The sequence below is a fragment of the Carassius gibelio genome, chromosome B3 (genome assembly GCF_023724105.1).
Source record: "Carassius gibelio isolate Cgi1373 ecotype wild population from Czech Republic chromosome B3, carGib1.2-hapl.c, whole genome shotgun sequence".
In the NCBI taxonomy this organism is placed as follows: Eukaryota; Metazoa; Chordata; class Actinopteri; order Cypriniformes; family Cyprinidae; genus Carassius; species Carassius gibelio.
Window position 1 is genome coordinate 16,677,460 of NC_068398.1, and position 25,943 is coordinate 16,703,402.

The following is a 25,943-nucleotide window of genomic DNA, read 5'->3' on the forward strand; positions in this document are numbered from 1 at the left end:
AGCTAAAAGCAATTAAAAAGCTATAAGAATATAATGATTCTAAAATAACATTAAGCCAAATATATATACGATATAAATATATACACACAAAGTGGTGTATTTTACTTATTTTTTTAATTTACATATATTAATAGAAATACATTTTCAAATAGTGTTTGGCGTCGTTAAAAAAAAATAAAAATAAACGATAAAATTAATCTTGTCCTTTCGAAGCCGGAAGATTTCAAGGTTACACAAACCGGAAGCACAGAATAAGGAGGCGTATATCAAACCTAACTGTTTACGAGTCACTAAGTAGGGGACTGCTCGGGTCATTTTCATCAGATTAAGCACAGTTTTGTTGAATTGTGATGCTCGGAGCGGAGCGCTCTGCTCTTTCTGAATTAGTGAAGATGACGGCCGCGAGTCAAGCCGAGAGGACTGTGCTGGTGAGAGACTGATCTCTGCAGTACACTGCTGCACAGACGAATGATTTGATTATAAACAAAACATATTCTGAGGTAGATATCAGGTGCGCTGCAGATGCAGAGGTGTTTATTGCTTTTCCACGCAGAGCAGCTGGTGGGACAAAGTCTAAATGCATCCCAGTGTAGATGGTTAAACAATCGTGACTGTGATTTGTCTTTATCATCATTGCTCTGTTCAGTTTATCCATCGATGTTAATGTGTTACTTTGGTCTGATACTGACTGCTGTTTCTGCACCATACCGAGCGATTTAATTCAGATTTAACTGGATATTTTAAAAAATGGTTAGAATTTACGCACCTTTATGTTGTTGGCTTGCTATTTTGTTTAAAATAAAGGCGGCACTGACTTCGGCTGGATTTAAATAAATGAGAGTAAAAGTGATGAAGGGTGACTGTCCTGTCTGCGGCTTTCAGGCTTCCCTTTCTTCTGTGGAAGTCAAAATAAAACATTAGGCAGAATGATGAAGTCATGATGCGTTTCAACACATTTTTGACGAAATGTATTTTTTTAAGCGCAATATGTACAACTTGTGTGTGCTTTAGGAGGAGGAATTTAATTGGCTGCTGAAAGAAGAGGTCCATGCGGTGCTAAAACAGCTGCAAGAAATTTTGAAGGTATCTTCAGATACTCACTACACAATCATTATGCATTATTATACAAAAAAGTGCATTTATAATGTTATTTGTCTGCTTCCACCGAAGGAGGCATCAAGGCGTTTTTCAGTGCCATCTCCAGGTCTCTGTGAAGGACAACTGAAACAAGAGAACTTCATTCTGGGCAGCTCAACGTAAGAGCCGTGAAATCAAACTCTTCTGTTTGGAACATTTTAGATTTAAAGTATACAGTAATGTATGGTTTTTGTTATTACAGTTTTATGGGAACGTGTACAGTACACCTGAAGATGTATAGAAATACTTTAAAATCTTGTTTAATTTGCATCTGATTTAGGATGGACCAGGTGAAAGGGGTTTTGACACTACAAGGAGAAGCTTTGACTCAAGCTGTGAGTATGTTTCACAGCCTCATGTAAATAAAGTCAGCTTTCAGCGCTAATGGCACTGCTTTGCTTCTGGTACTTCAACTGGACTTTTTAAAAATGTATAAAAGACTATAGGTGCATCCCAAATCACGTACTTCTGTTAAATGATGTTTTGTTCGGGGTTCACACTGAAAATTCCCAAGAGGAAAAAGTGCACTTTAAATGTCTGGATAATGCACTTAAATAACGGAGATAAAAAATTTTAAAGAAAAAAACAATAATAATGTTTGACAGGCCCAGGGGCCCGTTTCACTAAGGAGGTTCAACCAACTCTGAGTTTAAACTTGATCTCTGAGTTGACTTACCCTGAGTGAGTTTTCGGTTACACAACAGCTGAAATGAGTTGGTTTTATCAACTCTAAATTGACTGACTCTGAGTTAAGCGCGTGCACCACAACTTTAAAATGCCATTATCAATGGAGAGCCGATATTACGATTCACCATGGCAACAGCTCCCGCCAAAAATTAACTAATATATATATAAAATAATAATAATAATATTTTAAGTGATTTTTTTTTCTTACTTTACAAATGATCTGCCAATAGAGAAAGAAATATATGGCAGTGGCTATTTACACGAAGTGGAATTAACATACTTTCTCAGCAATAGATCCTATTTACAGTAGGCTTAGTGCAAGTAGCTCTAGATGCTATTTACAGAAAAAATGTACAGTGAAAATCGTGATATATTCTATTTACCATGTTAAAGTAGCAGTTCTTTGCAACAGGCTAAGTGTAAATAATAATTAGATGCTAGTTATACTTTATACTGGCAGATACATTTGCACCTCAGTATTGTTATACATTAACAAGATGCAATAATAACAGATTGTAAATGATTATATTTATTACAATTCTAAATGGTTGCATCATTATTAAACACTCGTTTACTTGTACTTGGGGGGGGGGGGGGGGGGGCAAAAAAAAACACTTAGTAAGAAGAGCATTTTTCCAGCGTGCATCAATGAAGTGTTAAAAAAGGGGGAGGAGACTGAAAGAATCTCTGGGTTTATCTAAGAAAACCTGCTCCTGACCAGGTAAGGTTCATAGAGTAATTTACCATGGTAAATTGACATGAGTATAAGTTACCTCTTTTTCAGAAATGGGCTTGACTTACCCTGCTTTCTCGGGTTTGACAAACCTCCCATCCTGAAACAGAAAACCTAGAGTTTGCCTCATTTCAGGGTTAACATACTCCAACTTTTCACTTAACCTCCTTTGTGAAACAGACCCCAGCTTTAATTACATAGTGAAGGGGGAGGGGCTAACAGACTCTGATATGAATGATAAAATAACCTTATATATAATTCTTACACTGATTAAGTACATAGTGTGTCATTTGGGACGCGGCTTGTATTTAACAAAATCATTTTTATCTCATCCAGTCTAAGTGCAATGACTCTTTGCAGTGCAGTTTATCTGAGCTCATTGTTTACTTTCACTGTTATTAGATTCTATATAAAATGGAAAGATAAATTTGTACTTTTTTTTTTTTTTTCAGGATATTAATATTAAAGTCGCTAAAAGCAGTCAAGTCATGCATTTTGCGTTCCGTGATGATAAACAGTGGAAACTGCAGCAGGTAATGTTTATTTCTCTCTCACTCACTCTTTCTCTCTCTCTCAAAAAAATTAATGAATATACCAAACCAATTAAAAAATGCCTCATTTCAACATAATATTTTTTGGGGGGTCTGATTTATTATAAAAAGCGCTGTTAAAAGCATCTTGCCCCTCCTCAGATTCAGGATGCCCGAAACCATGTGAATCAGGCCCTGCAGTTATTGAGCAGCCGTGATGAGAGCTACACCTTCAAAACTGGGGCTGAGGTCAATAAGGTTTGTATCTCACAAACATTTAAAGTTGATGTAAGGGGCCAGATTCAAAAAGAAGCTTCTGAAAAAATAATATAGGAAACTTCTGAAAACAAATACATTCCTCCTTTGTACACAGGTTTATTCTTAATCAATTCTTATATTTACTTAAGAAGTTTTTTTTGTTTTTTCTTTTTAAGAAAGAGGCTGTCTTTTTTTTTTTTTTTTTTTATGTGCTCCATCTTGTCTCGTGTGTGTGCGTGTGTGTGTGTGCATACGCGTGCAATGCTAGTGTGAACGTGCTAAATGCTACCAAAGATTGTTGTAATTTTAAAACAAAATTTAAAAAACAAAAACAAAGTCCATATAAGACTGTAGAGTCCAACAGAAAAGATAACTTCACTATAAAAGGTTACTTGGAATGATTTTAACGAGTATTTTCAGTAATCCAAATTCTTCAAGCTTTAAGTCTTTCAATAAATGTAGTTTTATAACAAAGTTCAGGAGAAGCAGTCGCAGTTCATTAACCTGATTAACACAAGTGGAGACCAATCAGTAATCAACTCATGACAAGGCATAAATAACAGCAGAACCTATCTCTGTTCATTGACGGTTTTCAGCATCCCTCCTCCATCTACTCTTACCACAACCGGGGGGAGCACTCTGGGTTCGGGCCACATCCCGAGCTCGGAGCCCTCCAGCCGGACAGCACGCCAAATACGCATAACCTTACTGAATTCATATACGTAGATGTGAACTCGTGAACCTTCTTATGTTTGGCCCCAGGTTTTCTTCATGTGTGTGTGTGCGCGTGTATATATGTGCATAATTGAGCTCTACATGAGTATATTTAAAGATGTTTTGGGCTACAGGTTACTCAGCAGTAGTAGCACTTTCCTTACAGGCAACATTTTCACTGGTACTGTATGTGAAGTGAGATTGCTCTTAGTGGCATGCCTCTGGTGTTTCAGCTGATGGATGCAGTAATGCTTCAGTTGAGCCGAGCCAGAAACAGACTGACGACCCCGGCCAGCATGACGCTTCCTGAGCTCGCAGCCAGTGGTCTAGTGGTTAGTCTGGGATCATCACTTCATCTTAATGTGGATTCTCCATGCGCTCTTGTGAATATATCTCCTGTTCTTTCTAGAAAATGTTCACGCCTCCAATGCCTGGTGACGTGATGGTGAACTTCTATATCAATCTCAGTAAACTGTGTTTGACAGTGTATCAACTACATGTACTGCAGCCTAACACTACTAAGGTATCAAGCCATCGGCACTGGAAGAATAAAACAACCTTTTTTACTTTTATTCTTAACAAGAATGCATGCGTGTTTTAAAATGCACTTTATTTGTTTTGTTGTCAGAACTTCAAATCTGCAGGAAGCTCAGTGCTGCATAATCCTGGAGCGATGTTGTAAGTGCTCATCACGTTTCCTTGTTTTCATGCTGCAACACCAGCAGTCAGTCTTCAAGAGTTCATAATGGGTTTTTGGCACATTTGATTTTTGTCCTCAAGCGAATACAACAACACCAAGTTCGAGGTAAGCCACGTCCATAAGGTGGAGTGTGTGGTGCCGTGGCTGAATGACACGCTGGTGTTTTTCACCATTTCCCTGCAGCTCTGTCAGCAGCTCAAAGATAAGGTGGGTGTGGCCAAAGATTAATTACCTTGACATTCTAATACCTAAAAAAAGAATTGATTTTGATTAATTGAATTACTAGGATTGCTGACAATGATTTGCAGAGATTTCTTTAAAGTATGTCCGATAAGAAAAGTTAAATTTTTTTTCTTAAATTATTATTCAACCTAGAACAGTGAATGTGAAATTAAAGTCAAACATTCACAACTATTTAAATGTTTGTGGTTGCTAAGATTTTTTTCAAATTTGAACTCATACCATAATTGATACCAAGGCGGCATCTATTTGACCAAAAATACGATAATATATATTATTGTGTACTATATATTTATTATAAGTGTAAATTATTTATTTGATGGCAGAGCAGAATTTTCAGCAGCTATTACTCCATTCTGCAAAAACTGTATGCTAACCCAAAGGTTGAACTGTAGTGTAAAATGTGGCTCATAACATGGAGAACTCACCAATTGTTGTTAATGATCGTCCGGTAGACTAATTCAAATATCAAAACACAAAGCAAAACTTTGACACTGGGAGCAGATCTAAACAGATGATCAATTCACATGTTCATTTCTTTCCTTTTACTTGCAGATTTCTGTCTTCTCTAGTTTCTGGAACTACAGACCTTTTTAAGCTATAACTGACCAATGATAATAAATCTGATTAAATTATTATGCACTAGGAACAAGGAATTCCATGAACAAGCTCCCTGAAATAATCTATTGTGACTATATGACCATGTATTTATTCATTTTGTGTGCTTTATTGTTCAGTATGTGTTCTGCAGTCGAAGTAGAGTGCGCTGTGTATGTAGTATACAAGCTGAATTCATTCATTTGAAACGACAGTGTCTTCAGATGAAGGTATTCAGTGACATGTTTTTGTGTTTCTGCAGTATTTGTCATCGTCAGTGTTGACCGTTTGTCAGTAATCTTGCCTATATCGAAGTTAACCTCATCTTTGTGTGTTTAGGCTTTAGCAAGGAAATGCTAATAATACACAATGCTCCAGTTGATTTGTTGAGAGACCTCTTCAACCTCATTAGACCAGTGTTTTTGCCTTTTAGTCCAAGGGTTGTAACACTTGAACATTATCTGATTCCAGGGACTATCATCAATGCAGAAAAAGCACAAGCATAGCTTTCGAATGTGCATAAATGACCAGTAGTGTATTTGCCATTGTGACTCAACTGGTATGACTATATAAACACTAAATGACGGCTAACAGTGAACATATTCCATTAAACTTACACACATTCCTGTAACTGGCTGATTAGGGAGCAGCGTTCAGCATTCCATGATGGAAAAAGGAATATCATGCCGAGCATTAGTTCAGATGCTGTTCAGGGTTTGTGATCATTACTGAAAGGTTTCTCTGCTTCATTTACTTTGTCAGTCTTGTTTATCTATGGTTACATTTTTATTTATTTCATGTCAAATGCACTTGATTTGTGTCCTTATTGACTTCATGCATGTTAATTTGATTATTGATTCACGTTTAAGTAAAACCTAAGCTATTTTCATGTACATTTCATGCTTAATGTGGAATATTTTGTGCAATAAACATACTATCAACATTATGAACTTCACTTTTGCTCTTCTCCCATATCATTTACACTGAATAAATTATCCAGTGCTTATGTCTACATAAAATAAATATGCAAAGGTACATTTTATTTGCTATATGCTGTTCATTTAAAGGTATGCATTTTATTTATTTTGGGTTTACAAAGTCTAAAAGTTATACAAACAATGTGGTACATTATAAAAAAGTTAAACAAATATTGATACTCGTTTTTCTAAGGTAAGAGTTTTCACAAGTAAAGCATTGCTTATCCGTTTGCCATTTTAACCTTTTTTTCTCTCTATGTTTTAAATCTTACATAGTGTGTAGGTACAGTATTATATAAATTTCAGAATTAAAAGTCAAGCATTTGAAAGAAATCCACTAAAAACACTTACAGGAAGAGGTTGCAGGTTAGTGGCATCTGGGAAGACCAGTTTTAACAGCTAAATTCCAGATGAACAGATTAAACATACTGTTCAAAGAATGACTAAAAACATGTTGTTCAAAGAATGACTAAAAACAAGTTCATTTCAATAGAGGCCATTTGCACTGGATCCATCCAGGAAAGTTGATTCAATAAAGTGTTTCTAAGTAACCAATGTCTTCAAAACCTGGTGGGCATGCATCTATATAAAATCTCTGATTAAGTGGATCTGGTAATGGACCATGCCTTTTAAATCATGTAATTTCCTGAGTAAATATTAACAGCATTTTTACACAATAGGGAAAGGTTTTTGCATTTATCATCCCTATAAGGAAGCATCTACCTAAAATATATTTCTCTTTCCTCCATTATTTTACTTGTTCACGTATAAATAATGATTAGGTGGCATAACTGATGAACTAAGTAGATGTACAGTAATGGTGCCTGTCGATTGTGGAAGATCACGGCTCCATTGCCATATTGTCGATGCCCACCTTCTGTCTTCTTGGCTGTAACAAAGAAACACTTGCTGTCAGTCACCAGAAATCTCATGAAAGGTCTCAAATAATGGTCTCGTGGATCTGTAGTTATCTGTGAGTTTACACCAGTAACATTATTCTGACCTTCTCATCACAGCAGCAGCAACAACAGCAGCGGATGAGGACCAAGATGACCAGCAACAGCACCATGCCTATGGACATTGAATTTATATCACCTTAATGATTCTTAATTACATCTCTTCGTTTCTTATTTTGTTTTTGCATAATTCTACCTTACCTATAAAGATGAAGAAAACCGCAAACGAGGCAATGTCCCAGTCCGACTGAAACATGTTCTTCGACTGTAGTCTTGAGACCACATCATTGAACTGGTTCTCAAAATCCTGTTGAATGTTCTTATCCATGACTTACACAAGAAGATTCCTGAATGGAGGGACCTTGTATGAATACACGCTGTTCACGAATATTCTAAAATCGAAGCTTGGAAAACAAATAAAAAGCCTGATGCCCATAAACGACATCCTGAAGAAACAGGAAGTCGTTCTTTCTAGTTTTCTACGAAAAGAACTGAAAGTAGGCTAACCAAGTGATAATAAACCCCCACGAGAATCCTAAGGTATAAACTATATTCTAAACTACAGAAAATGTATATAGATTTTGAATAAACAAACCAGTAATTACAGGGGAGAAATGGCGTGCTTCAAAGAAAGCCGATGAACTCCATCCTCATGTAGACTAATCGTTTATAAACACATACTTTTTTTTTTTTTTTATAATATGTCTTATTTTCTATTTCCCAAACTGTCCTAATGTATCTTTGAGAGGACTTCTCGATCTCTCACCTGCTGTTTTGGTGGTGTTTCCGGTGTGTACACCTGTCGCTGTGCTGCTCTGCGCAGATCTTGAAGGCTGTTCAGTCGCTGAGATCCTTTTGCGGAAGTGCGATGATAGCATAAAAACTACAGGAATCTAGTCATAAAGTATGTGCTGTTGACAAAATATTAACCATGGAGAATACACCATACCCTATTCAATATCAAAACAGCTGACAGGGTGTAAAGTGCAGCCTGGATTTCATTCAATACATAATTTCTTTAGATTTGCTATGTATTCAGATTCAGGTAACAAATGTATGGTAAACAAACATAATTGAAAAATATGTGACCCTGGACAACAAAACCAGTCACAAGGGACAATGCTTTAAAATTGAGATTTATATTGCATAATCTGAAACCTGAATAAATAAGCTTCCCATTGATGTATGGATTGTTAGGGTGAGACAAACTATTAAAAATCTGGAATCTGAGGGTGCAAAAAAAAAAAAAAAAACTTGTACTGTGAAAATCGCCTTTAATTAGATGCCCAAATGAAGTTCTTAGCAATGCATATTACTAATTAAACGTTGATATAATGATGGTAGGAAATTTACAAAATATCTTCATGGAATATTATCTTTACTCAACAGCCTGGTGATTTTTGGCATACAATAAAATACTGATACTCCTGACTGGTTTTGTACTACAAGATCACAATCAAAAACAAGAAAGAAAGAAATAGAGAAAGAAAGAAAGAAAGAAAGAAAGAAAGAAAGAAAGAAAGAAAGAAAGAAAGAAAGAAAGAAAGAAAGAAAGAAAGAAAAAACTATTATTGTGACGGAGGGTCCAGTACCAAACATCCACTAAAGGGGTCGCTGTCACGCTACATTCCATGTGTGACCTCTGACCCGTTGTTTACGTGGAAGGAGAGCTGTTCGTGCTTCCGGGTTTTAGTGCTGCAGTTATCTGCTCGGTTTTAAAGAGATGGCCACGGTACCGGCCCAGTCTGTCCGGGTCTCGGAGATTAAAGACCCCACGGTTTTATTTGAGCGCTACAGTACGGAGGAGATCCGCGCTATCGAGAGGAAAGTGCGCGGAGAGATCGAGCAGAAGAAGGAGGAACTTCGACAGATGGTCGGTGAACGGTACCGGGATTTGATCGATGCGGCTGACACGATCGGTGAGATGAGACAGTGCTCGGAGAGTGTGGTTCAGTCCATCCAGGACATGTACCGCTACTGCCACCAGCTGAAACAGGCCAAACAAGCCCCTCAGTCCAGCGGCAGAGCGGAGGTAAAGCTCTCCTCTGGAGTCCTGGCTGGGACACAACACCAACAGCCTGCACAAATCAGAATAATAAAGTTTATACATGCTTTTACTCTGACTTAATTTATCCAGTGTGGCCAGAGATTCTCGCCTGCATGAGTGCAGCGTGTTTCTTTCATTTTCTCCTCGCTCAATATGGTACAAATAAAATATGTCATTAAATCATGTTTTAAACATTGGCAAATATATGACTCACTTCATTGAAAGATTGAATCAAGACTACTGGACAAAACTGCAGCTCCATTATACTGAATTACCACCACTGTCATAAATGATGTTTTACACTGTTGACAAATTCATGAAACTCAAATATAAAAAATAAAAACAAATCCTGGAAAGTTTCTGAAATTTACTTTTTGCAGCCCTAATCATTATCCATTAAACCCCAACATTGTTAGTGACTCATGAGATTGATATCGATGTGTTCTGTTGCTGGCAGGCTCAGAAACCGTCGCAGGAGAGATTCTACACGATGGCATCCCAGATAAAGCTCCTCCTGGAAATCCCAGAGCGTGTGTGGAGCGCGCTGGAGTCGTCCCAGTACCTGCAGGCCACACAGCTCTACCTGCTGTGCTGTCACCTTCACAGCCAGCTTCACCTGGAGGGAGGAGGGCATCAGTACAGCCCCGTCCTCTCTCGCTTCCCCATCCTGATGCGCCAGGTAGCAGCTGCCGGTCATTTCAGGTACATCATAGAATTACACCCAACAAAGAAAACCAAAAAGACATTTACTCATCCTGATGTAGTTCCAAAGCCATAAGACTTCAGTTTAGAACAGGTTTAGAATGACATGATGGTGAGTAAACGATGACAGTTGGCATTATGGCCTGTACTATCCCTTAAATGGCTTTGGTTTAGTTTTTTCTCTTACTAAAAAGCTAGTTGTCTTTGTTCTGTAGGTCTACCATCTTGCTGGAGAGTAAGTCTGTGCTGCGCGGCAGGGCTGTGTCTGATCAAGCGATCGCTGAAGCGCTGGTCTCCAGCATGCTGCTGGAAGACAGCTCCCCTCGCCAGGCGCTTGCTGATTTCCTGCTGGCTAGGAAAGCATCCATTCAGCAACTACTCAATCAGCCCCAGCATGGTGAATAACCTTAATAATATTTCGAACCTTTCAGCTTATAGAAGCTTTACACTTATGAGTTCTTAGTTTATAAGGATTACATGTGGTTGTTCTTGATTGGGATGTGGTGCTGTGCCTCTGTTAGGTGCTGGTGTGAAAGCACAGGTCTGTTCTCTGGTGGAGCTGCTGGTCACCACTCTGTACCAGGCATACGCTGTGTTTTATGTGCCTCCGGAGGGCCAAGTGTCCGATACCGGTTTGGGATGTGGCCTTCTTTTCACCACCTTGGAGAATGTGACCTCCAACACTTCTGGTGAGTTGTCAGTTTCTCATTCATGTTGTGATGCCCAAACATAAGGGGCCACCAGAGTTTGAAATTAAAGCTTGGGGCAAAAATGCCAACAAAAGGAACAAAACTGCCCCCAAATTCGAGATACACACATGTTTCTGGCTGGTGCAATAAATGCAATGGCCAATCAGAAGTCTTTAGATTAGCTCACAAATTCTCTCATCATAAACATCTGAATACAAACATGATGTGACCCATTCATTTGGCAGTGTAGACCGCTTCAGTGATTTTTCAGCATTTATAAAAATGGCCCTTCTCAGAGGTTTACATACACTTGGTTCTTAATCGATGTTGTTACCTGAATGATCCCCAGCTGCGTTGTTTTGTTTAGTGATAGTTGTTCATGAGTCCCTTGCTTGTCCTGACCAGCTGTGCTGACTGCAGTTCACGAGTCCCTCAGTTGTCCTCAGTGTGAAAAGATGGATCTCAAAAGCATACAGTCATCGTTGGAAAGGGTTCAAATAAAAAAAGTGATTTTTCTGTGAAATCCAGGGAAAGAGAACAAAGTTCTGGACAAGGAGATGAGCACAGGAAGCTGGTTTAAATACCTTCCTGCTTCAGTGATGAACTTCCAGCCTGCTCTTCGGACGCTAGCGCAGCCGATACAGAGGGAGCAGCTCCGAGACACGCTGCAGCAGTGGATTGATACGTATGTCCCTCCTACACATCCTAATTAACATTTCTCAGTAGTTGTTTTTAATGCTCATTTGTCTTTCAATAGCTGTAAGGAGGATATGCGCAGCGGGGTCAGCAGCCTTCTGGTCTTTGTGAAGAGTCTGAAGGGTCTGGCTGCGATCCGGGATGCAGTGTGGGAACTGCTCGGCAGCGAGTCCATCAGTCAGCACTGGAGCACTGTGTGTCAGTCCCTCCTCGAGCGACCTCTGGCCTTGTGGGATGACCTTTTGCATCAGCTCTTCCTGCAGCGACTTCAGGTACTCGTTAACAATTTAACTAGTTTAACTAGTCTGATAAAATGTGTTAGCGCTTGACTGATATGAACATACACTTGTGATCCCATCACAAGTATTCAGGCTAGACAGATTGCCATTCACACCTGGATGTAATATGTGGTTTAACGCGTCTCTTTTGGCCACCTGTAATTAGGGTGTAGCATCTGACTATATACATGATATACTGACTGTACAAAAAAAACACTGTTGTTCTGATTATTAGAACATCGTTTTGATGATCATAAATGTGTTCTAGATGATCATTTTGTGCATTTTTTAGCTAATAGGATGGAAATACTTGTTTACCCTCTAGGCGATCACTCAGGAGGGCACAGGAGGGATCTCCAGCAGCTCCAGACAGCTCTTGTCTTCAGCTCTGCGGGATCTGCAGGGTCAAGCCACAGCCGGGAGCTTCAGCCGTGGGGTGCACTACGAGAGTGACGTTGCAGCTTTCCTGTGGTCTGAGACTCAAGGTGACCTGCTCAGCGACACAGCCTGGGTGAGTGTAGCCCAGCGCACCCCACAGCAGAAGAGCGGTCTGTCCATGAAGACCCAGGCCCTCACCCCCTGCGTTCAGACTTTCTGCTTCTCGCTGGACTCCAAGCTCAAAGCCAAATTAGATGATCTGCAGCACTACTTGCCCTCTGAAAAAAATGGCAAGGAGCTTTCAGAGGTGGTCCCGGTCACCACTAACTCCTCTATTAACCGCTATATGGATGCTGGAGCGGTGGAGGACACTCTTAGAGAGCACTGCTTGGCATGTGTCAGGGACATCCTTTCCAGCGTGCGTGCTGAGCTTGCTAACACCCAGGCTAAGACCAACAACCCCAACCAGTTAAATTCGGTGCTCTTTATGGCCAGGCTATGCCAGTCAATGGGGGAATTGTGTCCTAGTCTGAAACAGTGCATTCTGGGGAAACAGGGGGGCTTGGATCCCGTGAGCAGAGGCACTCCACGACAGGGCAAGAAGTTAGGCAAAGGCAACACAGCCAAGGCAGCGGATGTCAGCCCAGCACAGGCTAAGTGGAGCTGTCTGAACGAGGAGCTTCTGTCCTGCAGCATGGAGGCCTACGGTATCTGGAGCTCAGCACTCACCAGGGTAAGATGAAGAGCACACTGTTTGTGGAAGAGCTGCAGGTGTTAACAGTGCATTCTGAGAACAGGAAGACCATACAGGAAATGACTAGTGTGGATGTTTTTATGCAGAGAACATATATTAGGGTAGCTTATTAAGGCTTATATTCTGCATAAAAATAAAATAAATAGAAATGCATTTCAGGCACTTGTGGGGAGCTTTGCTACGCCTCTTCACACGGGAACTGCTGGATCCATCCTGAGTACCTCCACAAATTGGGAAGAGCTTGAAATACAGGAAGAGACCGAGTCAGGAAACAATATAATGTCCAAAATCCGCCTCCCTGTGCAGGTAATGGCTACATTATTCCTTTTATTATTATTAAAGTTAATATATATCAAATATTATTTATATATTAAATACATTAATGAGACTTAACTTGAGCCTCTTAATTTCTTATACCTTATTGCATATTGTGTTTCCAAACTTTCTACAGTTTTTTTAATATCATTATACATTTTTTAGGGACCACCTTCCTTAAAAAAAAAAAATTAAGTGAGTTATGTATTTTCATCTATAATGATCCGTTTACAGAAGATAAACTAATATGCTACAGCAGCTTTCAGAAGTTTGGAATCCATAAGATTTTTTTAAATGTTGTTGAAAGGTCTCTCTTCTGCTCACCAAGGCTGTATTTGTCTAATCAAAAATACAATAAAAACTGTAATATTGTGAAATATGACTCCAATTTAAAATAGCTGTTTTATATTTTAAATGGATAGTTCACCTAAAAATGTAAATTCTGTCATTAATTACTCACCCTCATGTCGTTCCAAACCAGTAAGACCTTTATTCATCTTCAGAACACAAATTATGATATTTTTTGATGAAATCCGAGAGTTTTCTGACCCTCCATAGACAGTGATGTTACTGACCCATTCAAGACCCAGAGAGGTAGTTATGACTTTATTAAAATGCTCCATGTGACATCAGTGGTTCAATTGTAGTGTTACGAAACTGAAAACATTTTGTGTGCAAAGAAAACAAAAATTAAAATTTCAACAAATTCTTCTCTGTATTTTTGGGTGAACTATCCCTTTAATATGAACAAAATGTAATTATGTTTTGCGGCCTCCCTAGCACCCCCGTGTGGCCACCTGTTTTGAAAACCTTTGCAAAGTGTTTTATTAAACTGAAAGGATGTTGCTATTCAAATGATAAAAGAGTCATTTCATTTCTTTCTCCCTACAGCCATCATGGTATGTTCAGTCGTTACTCTTTCATCTGTGCCTTGAGGTCAATCGGGTCGGAGGTCACGCGTTACCAAAGGTCACTCTCCTGGACCTCTTGCGGGGTTGTCTAGATCAGGTGGTGAGTGAGTATGAAAAACTCACTCAAAAAACACACAGCAAGGTGAGACAATCAAACACTTTTTTTTTTTTTTTATACATGTTCATTCCTGTTTAGCCACTGTAATAATGGAATAAATCTATAAAACCTTCTTTCCTCTCTCTCTCTCTCCTCTCTAGGATGCAGGCCTCCCCATGACCCAGAGCAGAGCTTTGCAGCTGCTGTTTGACCTTCGCTATCTCAGTGCCACTCTAGGGTCCCGCCTTGAAGAGGGCAGGAGCTCCCGCTCTCAGCAAGACCCAAGGTAACCCGTTCATAGGCAAGGGATGGCCACGAGACCTCAGTAGGAAGTGACAGCAATGATTGGTCATGAAAACACAAGCATAGCGTGACTTGAACTTCCAGCTTCAAAACAAAGCACAAGCGATTACACCAAGAATAGCTCTTTCCTAAGCAGCAGACCTCTTTACACTTTTCCTTAAATTCTTGTTGTTTGTTAAAGGATCCAGCAGGTCTGCGACTCACTGGAAAGCCACATTGATCCGTTTGACCTGGACGTTTTCACTCCCCATCTGAACAGTAACCTCAACCGACTATCACAAAGGAGCTCTGTAAGCACAGACCGGTTTTCTCCTGCTAACCCTGTTTAGTTGGCTCATTCAGTTTACATTTTGTCATGTGATATATGTTGGCGTGGTGATTGCTGCCTTTAACAGTGTTTTACACTCCTTAACAGAACTATTAAAGCTGTCTCATGTTGTTTCTAGGTGCTTTTAGGATTGTTGACTGGCACGGAGAAGCAGTTTACCTCGAGGACCAACAATATCAACTCTCAGGAACCATACAACATCCTTCCTTTGGCAAGCAGCCAGATCCGGTCAGTATAAAGCTCTTATCTTACACTTCACACCGTTTAACTCATTGCTATGTATTTATAGCTAGTTTATTGCTGTCATGCTGTGTGTTTCATTGTTGTACAAGACAATGAAAATATATTTGGAGTCGGACATCATGAACTCTTAATAGCACATTTTATTGATACTAATTTTATGTTCAATTTAAAATGCAAAACAGAATTATACAAATATATCTTTTAAAATGAGTATTTTTAAATTGTTAAATAAAAATGCATTATTAATTACTGCATTATTTTCACTAAATGTAATGATTTCATTCATTTATATTTTATTTTATTATGTTTATGTTATGTGTTTAATTTTATTTATAAAATTCCCTCCTCAAGGTTTGGATTGCTGCCACTGAGTATGACGAACTCTCGGAAGAATAATTCAGCCACACATGGAGCAGATCTCACTAGACCACTGGTAGGTTGCTTAAGCATTTGGTGTGTACAGTACTCTTGATACTTCTGCTGGCATGCTTTAAAAAGAGTAAACGATTGAGCCACTGTAATAGTACACCATTATGTTTATTTAAAAAAGAAAAATGATGGGTTTGCAAATGAGTCACTTTCTACCAATGCTCCCAAGCAGAAGAGCTACTGGATCTCAAGGCGATAGGTGATGTGATATGGTGTGGTGCTGGTTCAGTTTTTGCAGTGAGCTTGCAGTGCATTTTTATTTTTTTTTGCACTTTAATCACTTTGGTCGCATCTTTGTGAATGGAACACATGGCATAGCAGCACTCAGACTCAACTAATACATTATGAATATTGAGCAACTTGAGGGTCAAGGCTGTTGAGCAGTTTCAGTATCATCAATCACAACGGTTCAACTTGAGCTTAATACTTATGTATTATAAGCAAACAAGCATCATGTAGCTACAGATTTCTCCACTCACCCTTAAAACTGCTAAAACGTTTGCTTGTGGTGACACTTTTTGGCTCTTGCTGTCTTGAAACACTTGAAAGTTCTGTGTCTCAACATTATGAAATGCAAATCAGTTTTTAAGGCAATTTACATGAGTATTTTATTTTAGGTGGCTCCCTCCTCTGCTTCTGCTCCACAGGACAGTTTCCGGCCAGGAAATCTCTTCAGGCAGTTAGCCAATCAAGAAGAGGAATCCACAGCCCCTTCTCTCTTTAAATTAGGCTGGCTTTCTGGCATGGCCAAATAAACTTTTATTGAAAAAGTTGGTATTTTTTTTAACCGCATACAACACTATGTAAAACAATATTTAAAATACATTTTGAAATGTTAAAACCGTGTCCTGTATTGCCTATTCTCACAAAATCACATGATATAAAGAGAAATTGCAATGCAAAGCATATTAATTAATAAAGGTGGGAAATTTAATAGAAATTACAACTTTGTATTTATCAAGCACATTAGCTATTATATTGTGACATTTTAATTATTTTATTCTAATTAAAATTATAATTGAGTGAATCTCAAACACAATTTAGGTCTATATTTTTCTTTGGAAAACTACATCTTGGCGTAAATATATATTTTTATCATGATATCCTCATTTGTTACCCTAATTAGGAGTTTGATTGTGTATATTCCCTTAAATGTTTTTGTATCTGAGAAATCATTAAAGTTAAAGATTAGAAATTTGAACACAATGACTTTTCGACTTTAGATATGTCATTTAAACTGATTTAAATTAAGAAAAGATTAACTAGATTTTCCAAGAAGCTTCTTCAACACTGCAGGCAATATTATGAACACACAGCACTGAACCAATAAACATGCTGTCCTTACTGTTTTACAGAAGACATACAGGTATTCACCATGACTATAGCACCCATTCAAAACATCTTTACACTATAATGGGGAAACTGCTACACAGGTAAACCGAGATCGAAAGAAACTCCGTTTTTTTGTGTTGGATGAACAGAATCACCACATGGGAACAAGTGTAATCTGAAAAAACTGTATTTAGCAAACTACAAAAATACATCATTATGTGGCAATACAAATGATAGGAACTAGCTGTTTGTTAGCCATTTGTACATAGTTTAACTGTTATTTATATAGATTTGATAGCAATTATGCATTCAGCAAATTTCATGGAAGAATTAAACTTCGAGTCTCTATGATATGAAACCTTGTAATGCATCTGTAAATCATGCAGCATGTATATTTCTGTCTCCAGCTTTCTATTTGGGATCTAGTTTGCTGGCCATCAGTTTTTTAATGTTTATGGGTCCAGCTGCGCCTGCTGCTTTTGCTTTCTCTTCCTTCTGCTTCTGCAGGTGATGATGGGGCTGATGCTCGGCCTGCGGTTCCTCATGTTTTGCTGCAGCTGGGCCTCACTGAGGGGGAGAGCAAGCCTTTTTATAGCAAAATACCGTTGGTTTGGTGACACGTGTTTTATATTTCTGAAGTGACTTGTGTAGAAATTGCACTAAAGAAACTGTAGCAATATCAACAAAATGTGCAAACACACGGACAACACTTTTCATTGCTAACCACCAATGCTGCATATATTTGAACAAAAATACAGTTAATACTGTAATAAGGGCCCTAGCACTGAATTTTCAAGAGGCACATGATCCTAATCATTCTAATCATTCTGATTTCGTGCCCCAAAAACATTTCTTATTATCATCAATATCGAAAACAGTTTTTTGTGGAGAAAGTTAAAAAGAAAAGTAGCTATTTATGAAAAGTTTTTTTTTTTTTTTTGTAGAATTATACATGTATTTACTGTACCCTTTTCATTTAATTTTTTTCACAAAATATTAATATTAAATGTCAAATCTCACTGACCCCAGACTTGTAGTGTAACTTACAGTATTCTGTCTTTTGAATATTAAAAGTGTATTTAAATATTAAAGGGATAATTCATTTTTAAATATGAAATATGCATTTAAATATTAAAGGTATAATATTCAACCAAATACAATTAAAAAATGTATATAATTTACTCTTCCTCATGTTGACTCTCTTTTACTCATCCTTTACGACTAATTATTTGGAAAAATGTCAATTGTCAATGGTGTTTGGTTCTCATCTTTGCTTAAAATATCTTCTTTTGTGTTCCACAGAAGAAATAATGTCACACAGATTTGTAACAACATTGATGACATAATCTTCATTTTTGGGTGAACTATCTCCATAATAGCTTTAACGACTGTTAATACTGACGCTTTAAAATAGAATCAGCAAACGAGATCAATCTTGAGTAATACTCCAGAAGAGTGAGTCTGGTGACTTTGGCTTAATAGATATTAAGGGGTCACATGTACACTTACCAGTTACCTCCTCCACATTAGGCTCAATGTGACGATCCCAGGCTGTAAAAGAAAAGGAAGAAAAGGGACAAACCAAATGACACACATATATATGACAGAGACTGAAAAGACTGAAAAAGTAACCATGCATGTTTGTAAAGAAAGCAGTCGAGTAGAGAAACTCACTGGTACTGCTCTTTAGCTTGCATCACAATAAAAATCCATTTGTGAAGTTTGTTGTATTCCTCCTCAGTGTTACAGCATTATGATTTTAAAGTCAGTGTCATGGACTACGCTCCATTCAGCTTAAACACTCCCAAGAAAACTCCAGGACACAGATGATTAATCTCCATAAAATTTACTGGGAATATTGTGAAACTGTAATACAATGCAAATGAGATGTATATTAATATTAGATCCAAATACAGAGAAAACAGAACGGATTATCTACACAGCGGTGATGTATATGATAAACAAAATCGAGCTAGTAAACAATCAGCAGTAATAACATAAAGCAAACTTAGCCTTCTCAATAGTCTCACAAAGATAAAAATAGACATTATCCTAATATTGCATGATAAGAAATACTCACAGACGTTGCTTTAGCAAAGGGAAAGGAAAAACGCGATCGCTGGAGAAACAGGTGACTGAGAGAGATTGCAGGCTGTTGCGATTGACTATCGCATAGCGATCAACTTCCTGATTCGTGACGTGCGCAGTAGCGCGTCACTACAGTTACAAAGATAAACATATTACACTACATTGTTAAAACCCAAAAACAAAAGCCTTTTATTATTATTTTCCTTTAAGTGGCATGACACTCCCCACCTGGGGTCTTTGAAGAGCCCACATCAATTGACAGAATCAGACTTTGAAGAAAGAAGCAAAACTACTTCTGTAACAGGCCGAGAAAAGGCCTTTCTGGCTCCATCTTTAACAATTTCCACTTGAACTTTCCGGACTAATCCATCCTCTTCTGGAAAGGTTTTCGTGATGAGACCGACTGGCCATTGATTTCTCTTAGCTTGATTGTCTTTCAAGAGAACCACATCTCCTTCTTGAAGGTTCGGCCTCTTTCCTTGCCACTTGTACCGAAGCTGTAATGTTTTGAGGTATTCATGTTTCCATTTGTTCCAAAACATGTCTGCTAGGCTCTGAACTTGTTTCCATTGTACTCTGATGAGATGCGCTTCTTGAAAGCTTCCTGATGGAGGAGGAGGCGCAGAGCCTAGCTTGAGAGTTAGGAGCATCGCTGGGGTGAGGATGAGAGGCGATTCCGGATCTGACGAGACTGGAATGAGTGGTCTGGCATTCATGATCGCTGTTACTTCGGCCATGAGGGTTGTCAGGACTTCATGTGAAAGATGAGACCTTTTCTGCTCAAGCAACATGCAATCCAGAATACGACGGGCAATGCCGATCATCCGTTCCCAAGCCCCACCCATGTGAGATGCGTGGGGTGGGTTGAATACCCAGGTGCAGTTCTGGGTGTTCAAGTACTCCTCTACTCGTTTGAAACCAGGATTCGACAGGTCCATTTCTAATTCACGAGAAGCGCCGATGAAGTTAGTTCCGCAGTCGGAACGTATCTGCTTTGCGGGGCCCCTGATAGCAAAGAATCTCCTCAAGGCATTGATAAAACTGCTGGTACTCATGGCTTCAATCACCTCGATGTGAACTGCCCTCGAACACATACAAGAGAACATCACAGCCCATCGTTTAGAGTTGAAGACTCCTCCTCTTGTACGACGTGAAACGATCTCCCAGGGTCCAAAAACGTCGACACCTACATAAGTGAAAGGAGGTGCTACTTGTACCCGTTCTGCTGGCAGAGCTGCCATCTGCTGATGTTCCATTTTGCCTCTCAGTTTCCTACAAGTGACGCATTTGTGAAGTAAACTACTAATGCAGCGTTTAGCTCCCACTAGCCAAAATCCTGCTGTTCGAATGGCACCTTCGGTCAGATGTCTTCCCTGGTGTTTCACTGCGTCGTGATAGTGAGACACAATCAGAGTAGCTAGATGATGCCGGCCAGGAATGATGATGGGATGAACCTCATCCATACTCAGATCCGATTGCTCAATTCGACCTCCTACTCTAAGAAGTTGGTTTTGGTCTAAGATGGGGTGCAACTTCCAAAGGCTGCTATTTGGTGGAAGGTTGGATCCTGAGTTAATACACTTCAGCTCCTCTGAATAGTACTCGTTCTGGACACTCTTCACAATACACACTTTGGCTTTCAACAATTCTTCCTCTGTAGGTCGACAGACATGCCACCCTTGACATTCATCCTGGATAGAGTGAGCGAAGGAACGAGCCACATGAATGAGGCGAGCTACGGCTGTAAGGAGAGTGCTGAACTTGGAGAAACGTTCGAAGCGTTGTGGATGTATCACATCTTTAGTAACACGAGTGAAGCTTGCCACCACCTGGGGACGCACTTCAGAGTCAGCGTCAGGGTCGATAAGGTCGTAAGCTTCTTGAATCTCAGGTGAATGCAAAGACGCCTCATGAAGAAAGGCTGGACCTTTGAGCCAAGTTGTGCTGCTAAGCAAGTCTGAAGTCACAGTTCTTGATCCAATGTCGGCTGGGTTTAGGTGTGTTGGGACGTACTTCCAAAGGCCAGAACAAGGTGACTGACGGATTCTTTGGATCCTGTTGTGTACGTAGACATAGAATCTTCTCGACTGGTTCTGGATGTATCCCAATACAACCTTGCTATCTGTGTAGTAGACGATGTTGTCAAACATAGTGTCCATCTCTGAAACTATCATCTCAGTGATCTCGATGGCGAGTACAGCCGCACAAAGCTCAAGCCTTGGAATGGTTAGATCGGGCTGAGGTGCCAACTTTGCTTTCCCAAAGACAAAGCCAATCTCAGTCTGTTCCTGGTGGCTTGTCACCTTGATGTAGGCTACGGCTGCTATTGCCTTTACCGATGCATCTGCAAAGACATAAAGCTCTCTTCTTAGAGCACCTGCAGTGGAGAATGACGTATAAGGACGTGGTATCTGGAGTCCCTCCAGATCTTGGAGCGATCGTTTCCATCTAGTCCATTCAGTCTCCATGTCTTTGGGAAGAGGTGTGTCCCAATCCTCTGCTTGCTTAGTTAGCTCTCTGAGTATCAGTCTTCCATGGACCGTGATGGGTGCGAGGAATCCTAGAGGATCGTAGAGGCTGTTCACAGTCGAAAGCACTCCTCTACGAGTGAATGGCCTCTGGTCATCTTCGATTCGAAACATGAATGTATCTGTGCGCATGTTCCAGAGCAATCCAAGGCTACGTTGTATTGGCAAATCATCAACGAAAAGATCTAAGCTGTTGATGTCCTTGGTGCGATCTTCAAATGGAAATGCTTCGATAACTGCCATACGGTTTGAAGCAATTTTGTGTAGCCTGAGGTTAGAAGTTGCAAGCATCTTCTGTGCTCGCCCTAGGACGCTGACGGCCTCTTCCTCTGTGCTGAAGGACTTCAGAGCATCGTCAACATAGAACTCGCGTTCGATGAATCTTCTTGCATCACTACCATTGTCTGCTTCTGCTTTCTTAGCTGCCCGTCGCAGACCATACACTGCAACGGCAGGCGAGGGACTATTCCCAAAAAGGTGCACCCGCATTCTGTAATCAATGATGTCGGAGGTAGGGTCATTGTCCCTGTACCACAGAAAGCGAAGAAAGTCACGATGGTCTTCCTTGACTACAAAGCAGTGGAACATCTGCTCGATGTCGGCAGTGATCGCCACCTGTTCCTTCCTGAACCTCATAAGGACACCTAACAGGCTATTATTAAGGTTGGGACCAGTTAGCAAGACATCGTTGAGCGACACTCCTTCACATGATGCACTACTGTCGAAGACCACACGAATCCTATCTGGTTTCCTTGGATGATACACACCAAACAGGGGTAAGTACCAACACTCTTGTCCAGGCTGTACTGGTGGAGCAACTTCAGCGTGTGCCTTCTTGAACATCTTCTCCATAAACTCTAGGAAATCGGCTTTCATCTGTGGTCGTTTGTCCAGTGAGCGCTGGAGCGAGACAAAACGGTCAAAAACCTGCTTCCTGTTGTTGGGCAGCCGCTGTCTCGGCAACCGAAAGGGTAAAGGTGCGACCCAACTTCCAGAACTGTCCTGAAAACACTCGGCTTCCATTATCTTCAGAAACTCTAGATCCTCCATGGATGCAGCGAGTCTATGATCATCGGGAGAACGAGCGAAGACAGTTTGCCCTAAGCAGCCTCCACTGAGCGTCATGGAACCACTGATGGAGATTGGTGCTGAATGATGCTGAGGTCTAAACGCTTGCTCAAATACCTCTTTTATTTTGATCTGGTTGTTACATGGTTGGAGATAGCTCGTACGGCCGTTCTCGAAAATGGCTGTTTTGTAGCTTCTCACCTCTTGTGTTCTGTGAGCACCTCCAAGGCACACATCACCAATGATGACCCATCCTAGATCAAGCCTTTGCGCAAACGGTGCATCACCTGGGCCGCTAATCTGTTCTCGGACCTTGTGTACTTGTAAGATGTCTCTCCCCAGTAAGAGGAGAATTTTGGCGTCCGGATCTAAAGGCGGAATCTTATCAGCGATACGCTTTAGGTGGGCTTGATGGTAGGCTGCTTCCGGCGTAGGAATCTCAGTGCGAACGTTAGGGATTTGGTTGCACTCCAGGAGTGTAGGTAAACGAATGCCAATTTTCTTGTCCACCGACTCCACAGTATAACCACTGGCTCTCCTTCCCGCCGTCTCTGAACACCCTGCACAGGTCTTGAGGGTGTATGAGTAGGAATTTCCAGAGATCTTAAAAATCTCAAAGAACTCCGACCGTGCTAGGGAGCGATTGCTCTGTTCGTCTAGTATGGCGTACATTCTCTTAGACTCATTCTTGCAGCCATTGGGGAACACATTAACAAGGCAGATCTTAGCACATGTCCTAGCGCTCAATCCTTCACCACATACTTGAGTGCACGTCGACTTAACCTCTCTGATTTCTGCTTTGTCCTCCTCCCCACCATCCTCTGAAGTGGAAGGGAATGCCTTAGATTTCCAGGTAGGTGAGTAGGGGTGAAGTGCTGTCACATGAGCCACACTCCCACACTCTGTACATTTTATTTCAGCGGTGCAGTCCTTTGCTATGTGGTCTGTGGAGGAGCAACAGCGAAAGCAGATATGATGCTCTTTCAAAAGATGTTTACGATCATTTATGCTCTTCTCGCGAAAGCCTCTGCACTTCCTCAGAGGATGAGGCTTCTTGTGCAGGGGGCAGTGTTTGTTGGGATCAATACGTTCTGTACTTTCTCCATATTCTGCCTTAGAAACCCCTGAGACCTGCGTCTTGTGAACGTATACTGGTGTCTTAGTAGGTTTCTCCCATTTACTCTTTCTCTCCACTGTGGCTTCCGTGAAGAAGTTAAAACTTGGGTCAGTGCGAGCCCTTGCCTCCATGGTGATGAAGTCTACAAACACGGAGAAAGGTGGAAAACTAACCAAATGTTCCTGTTTGTATTTTGCTCCAAGGTAAAGCCACTTTTCTTGCATGTTGTATGGTAGTTTCTCGATAATAGGCCTAATACCTCTGGAGGTATCCAAATACGATAAGCCTGCCAGATAGTTATCTTCTTTGGCTGCTTGAAGCTCCGATAACAGGTCGGCTAGATCCCTGAGTCCTCGTGGATCCTTCATCGTAACCTTCGGGAAGTTTTCTAGCTTGTTGAACAAAGCCTGCTCGACGGCCTCTGGTGATCCATATACTTTGTCAAGGCGTTCCCATGCCATGCGCAATCCAATGACTGGATCCTTAATGTTGACAGTTTTAATTCTTCTTACTTGCTCTGTTGACTCTTTTCCTAGATACCTGGTGAGGAGGTCAAGTTCTCCTGCAGCCGACAGGTCTAGATCGGTTATAGCATTCAGGAACGATGTTTTCCAGGCCCAATAGTTAATTGGCTGATCGTCATATGCGGATAAACCTGAAGTCACCAGGCTGCTACGAGCTAGGTATTTGATGAGATCTCCAGTGGAAGTAGAATGATCATAGCTAGCTTCATAAGGTGTCTTGTGAACATGTGCGCGCGCAGGAGGGGAGGGATCCGATTTGACGTTCTGTTGCAAGCGACTTTCATCACGCTGAAGAACTGAGAAAGTGTTAAACGCTGGATTGTAGCTTTGTTGTAGCGGCACTCCACTGGTCTGAGGAGCTTGATAAACTTGATGTGGCATAGTGTCTGCAGAAGCAGCAGCTTGATTTTGACTCGTGCTGAGTGGGTGAGGCGTTGAGATGATTGCATCATTAGTTTGAGAATGTGGAGGATGCAGCGTTGGTGAAGTATAGTCACTACCTCTTCTTACCGATAAACCTTTGCTGCATAGGCTGGCTTGTGCTGACACATAAGCGGCGACTCGCTGGTCTTTGACCGATTGAGGAACCTGGCTGCTAGCCTTACTGCATACTTCAAAACCCATATCTTGTAATCCGGCAACAAGAGCATTTGCCTCTGCTATGGCAGCATCCTTTTCTTTCTCCTCGTTTAATGCATCAAGATTGGCTTGAACACGAGCTTGCTCTACTTTAAGTTCGATTTCTTTCTGCGTGTGTGCTGCTCTAGCTTGCTGCTTCAGCCTTTGCCTTTGCCATGGCGACAGCCATACTAATCTTCGAGCTGGACGATGTACCAGATGCACGACTGATTCTTGAACGCACAGTCTCTGACTGGATATCTTCATTGCCTTTTTTACTGTTGCTTCGTTGTGACATCGTGACTCACTCCGGTGTCAATAACATGAGAAGCACACTGTAATGCTGTAGCGTTGGCCACTTCTCTTGGCATTAAATTGCTCCGTGAAAAAGCGATCCTTGTGTCCCTCATTAGCTGTGTCGCCGTCTTTTCACTGTCATGGACTACGCTCCATTCAGCTTAAACACTCCCAAGAAAACTCCAGGACACAGATGATTAATCTCCATAAAATTTACTGGGAATATTGTGAAACTGTAATACAATGCAAATGAGATGTATATTAATATTAGATCCAAATACAGAGAAAACAGAACGGATTATCTACACAGCGGTGATGTATATGATAAACAAAATCGAGCTAGTAAACAATCAGCAGTAATAACATAAAGCAAACTTAGCCTTCTCAATAGTCTCACAAAGATAAAAATAGACATTATCCTAATATTGCATGATAAGAAATACTCACAGACGTTGCTTTAGCAAAGGGAAAGGAAAAACGCGATCGCTGGAGAAACAGGTGACTGAGAGAGATTGCAGGCTGTTGCGATTGACTATCGCATAGCGATCAACTTCCTGATTCGTGACGTGCGCAGTAGCGCGTCACTACAGTTACAAAGATAAACATATTACACTACATTGTTAAAACCCAAAAACAAAAGCCTTTTATTATTATTTTCCTTTAAGTGGCATG

The 25,943-nt window shown here is 40.4% G+C and overlaps 4 protein-coding genes across 8 annotated transcripts; 2 read left to right on the top strand and 2 right to left on the bottom strand.

Moving 5' to 3' along the window:
* The first annotated feature begins 229 nt into the window (after positions 1–229).
* On the top strand, positions 230–6,551 carry rogdi (rogdi atypical leucine zipper). Its single transcript, XM_052550400.1, has 11 exons — positions 230–428; positions 1,012–1,083; positions 1,171–1,256; positions 1,418–1,472; positions 3,010–3,090; positions 3,250–3,345; positions 4,293–4,391; positions 4,469–4,582; positions 4,688–4,737; positions 4,840–4,966; positions 5,555–6,551. Exons 1-11 carry the CDS (start codon positions 351–353, stop codon positions 5,594–5,596), a joined length of 900 nt encoding a protein of 299 aa, XP_052406360.1. The 5' UTR covers positions 230–350; the 3' UTR covers positions 5,597–6,551.
* Positions 6,552–6,615: 64 nt separating this feature from the next.
* On the bottom strand, positions 6,616–8,440 carry LOC127952110 (small integral membrane protein 22). The gene is made up of 4 exons (XM_052550401.1): positions 8,296–8,440; positions 7,731–7,876; positions 7,577–7,644; positions 6,616–7,462 (listed from the first exon to the last, which is right to left on the bottom strand). The coding sequence occupies exons 2-4, from the start codon at positions 7,855–7,857 to the stop codon at positions 7,415–7,417; spliced, it is 243 nt and encodes an 80-aa protein (XP_052406361.1). The 5' UTR covers positions 7,858–7,876; positions 8,296–8,440; the 3' UTR covers positions 6,616–7,414.
* A 729-nt stretch (positions 8,441–9,169) lies between these two features.
* On the top strand, positions 9,170–16,905 carry LOC127952104 (conserved oligomeric Golgi complex subunit 1). 2 transcript variants are annotated; one of them, XM_052550392.1, is made up of 14 exons: positions 9,170–9,561; positions 10,034–10,278; positions 10,494–10,675; positions 10,800–10,967; positions 11,496–11,652; positions 11,725–11,935; positions 12,267–13,052; positions 13,233–13,379; positions 14,280–14,441; positions 14,558–14,682; positions 14,881–14,989; positions 15,146–15,255; positions 15,622–15,703; positions 15,872–16,292. In XM_052550392.1, exons 1-14 carry the CDS (start codon positions 9,253–9,255, stop codon positions 15,896–15,898), a joined length of 2,820 nt encoding a protein of 939 aa, XP_052406352.1. In that variant the 5' UTR covers positions 9,170–9,252; the 3' UTR covers positions 15,899–16,292. The 2 variants fall into 2 exon arrangements, with proteins under 2 accessions (XP_052406352.1, XP_052406351.1); XM_052550391.1 differs by lacking the exon at positions 15,872–16,292 and adding an exon at positions 16,317–16,905 and having other exon boundaries at positions 9,171–9,561.
* A 297-nt stretch (positions 16,906–17,202) lies between these two features.
* Positions 17,203–25,943, bottom strand: LOC127952103 (uncharacterized). Of its 4 annotated transcripts, none has more exons than XM_052550387.1 (4): positions 25,719–25,943; positions 18,706–25,504; positions 18,541–18,582; positions 17,203–17,598 (listed from the first exon to the last, which is right to left on the bottom strand). In XM_052550387.1, exon 2 carries the CDS (start codon positions 25,239–25,241, stop codon positions 19,371–19,373), a length of 5,871 nt encoding a protein of 1,956 aa, XP_052406347.1. In that variant the 5' UTR covers positions 25,242–25,504; positions 25,719–25,943; the 3' UTR covers positions 17,203–17,598; positions 18,541–18,582; positions 18,706–19,370. The 4 variants fall into 4 exon arrangements, with proteins under 4 accessions (XP_052406347.1, XP_052406348.1, XP_052406349.1 ...); XM_052550388.1 differs by having other exon boundaries at positions 18,706–19,248; positions 19,348–25,943; XM_052550389.1 differs by having other exon boundaries at positions 18,706–18,897; positions 19,112–25,943.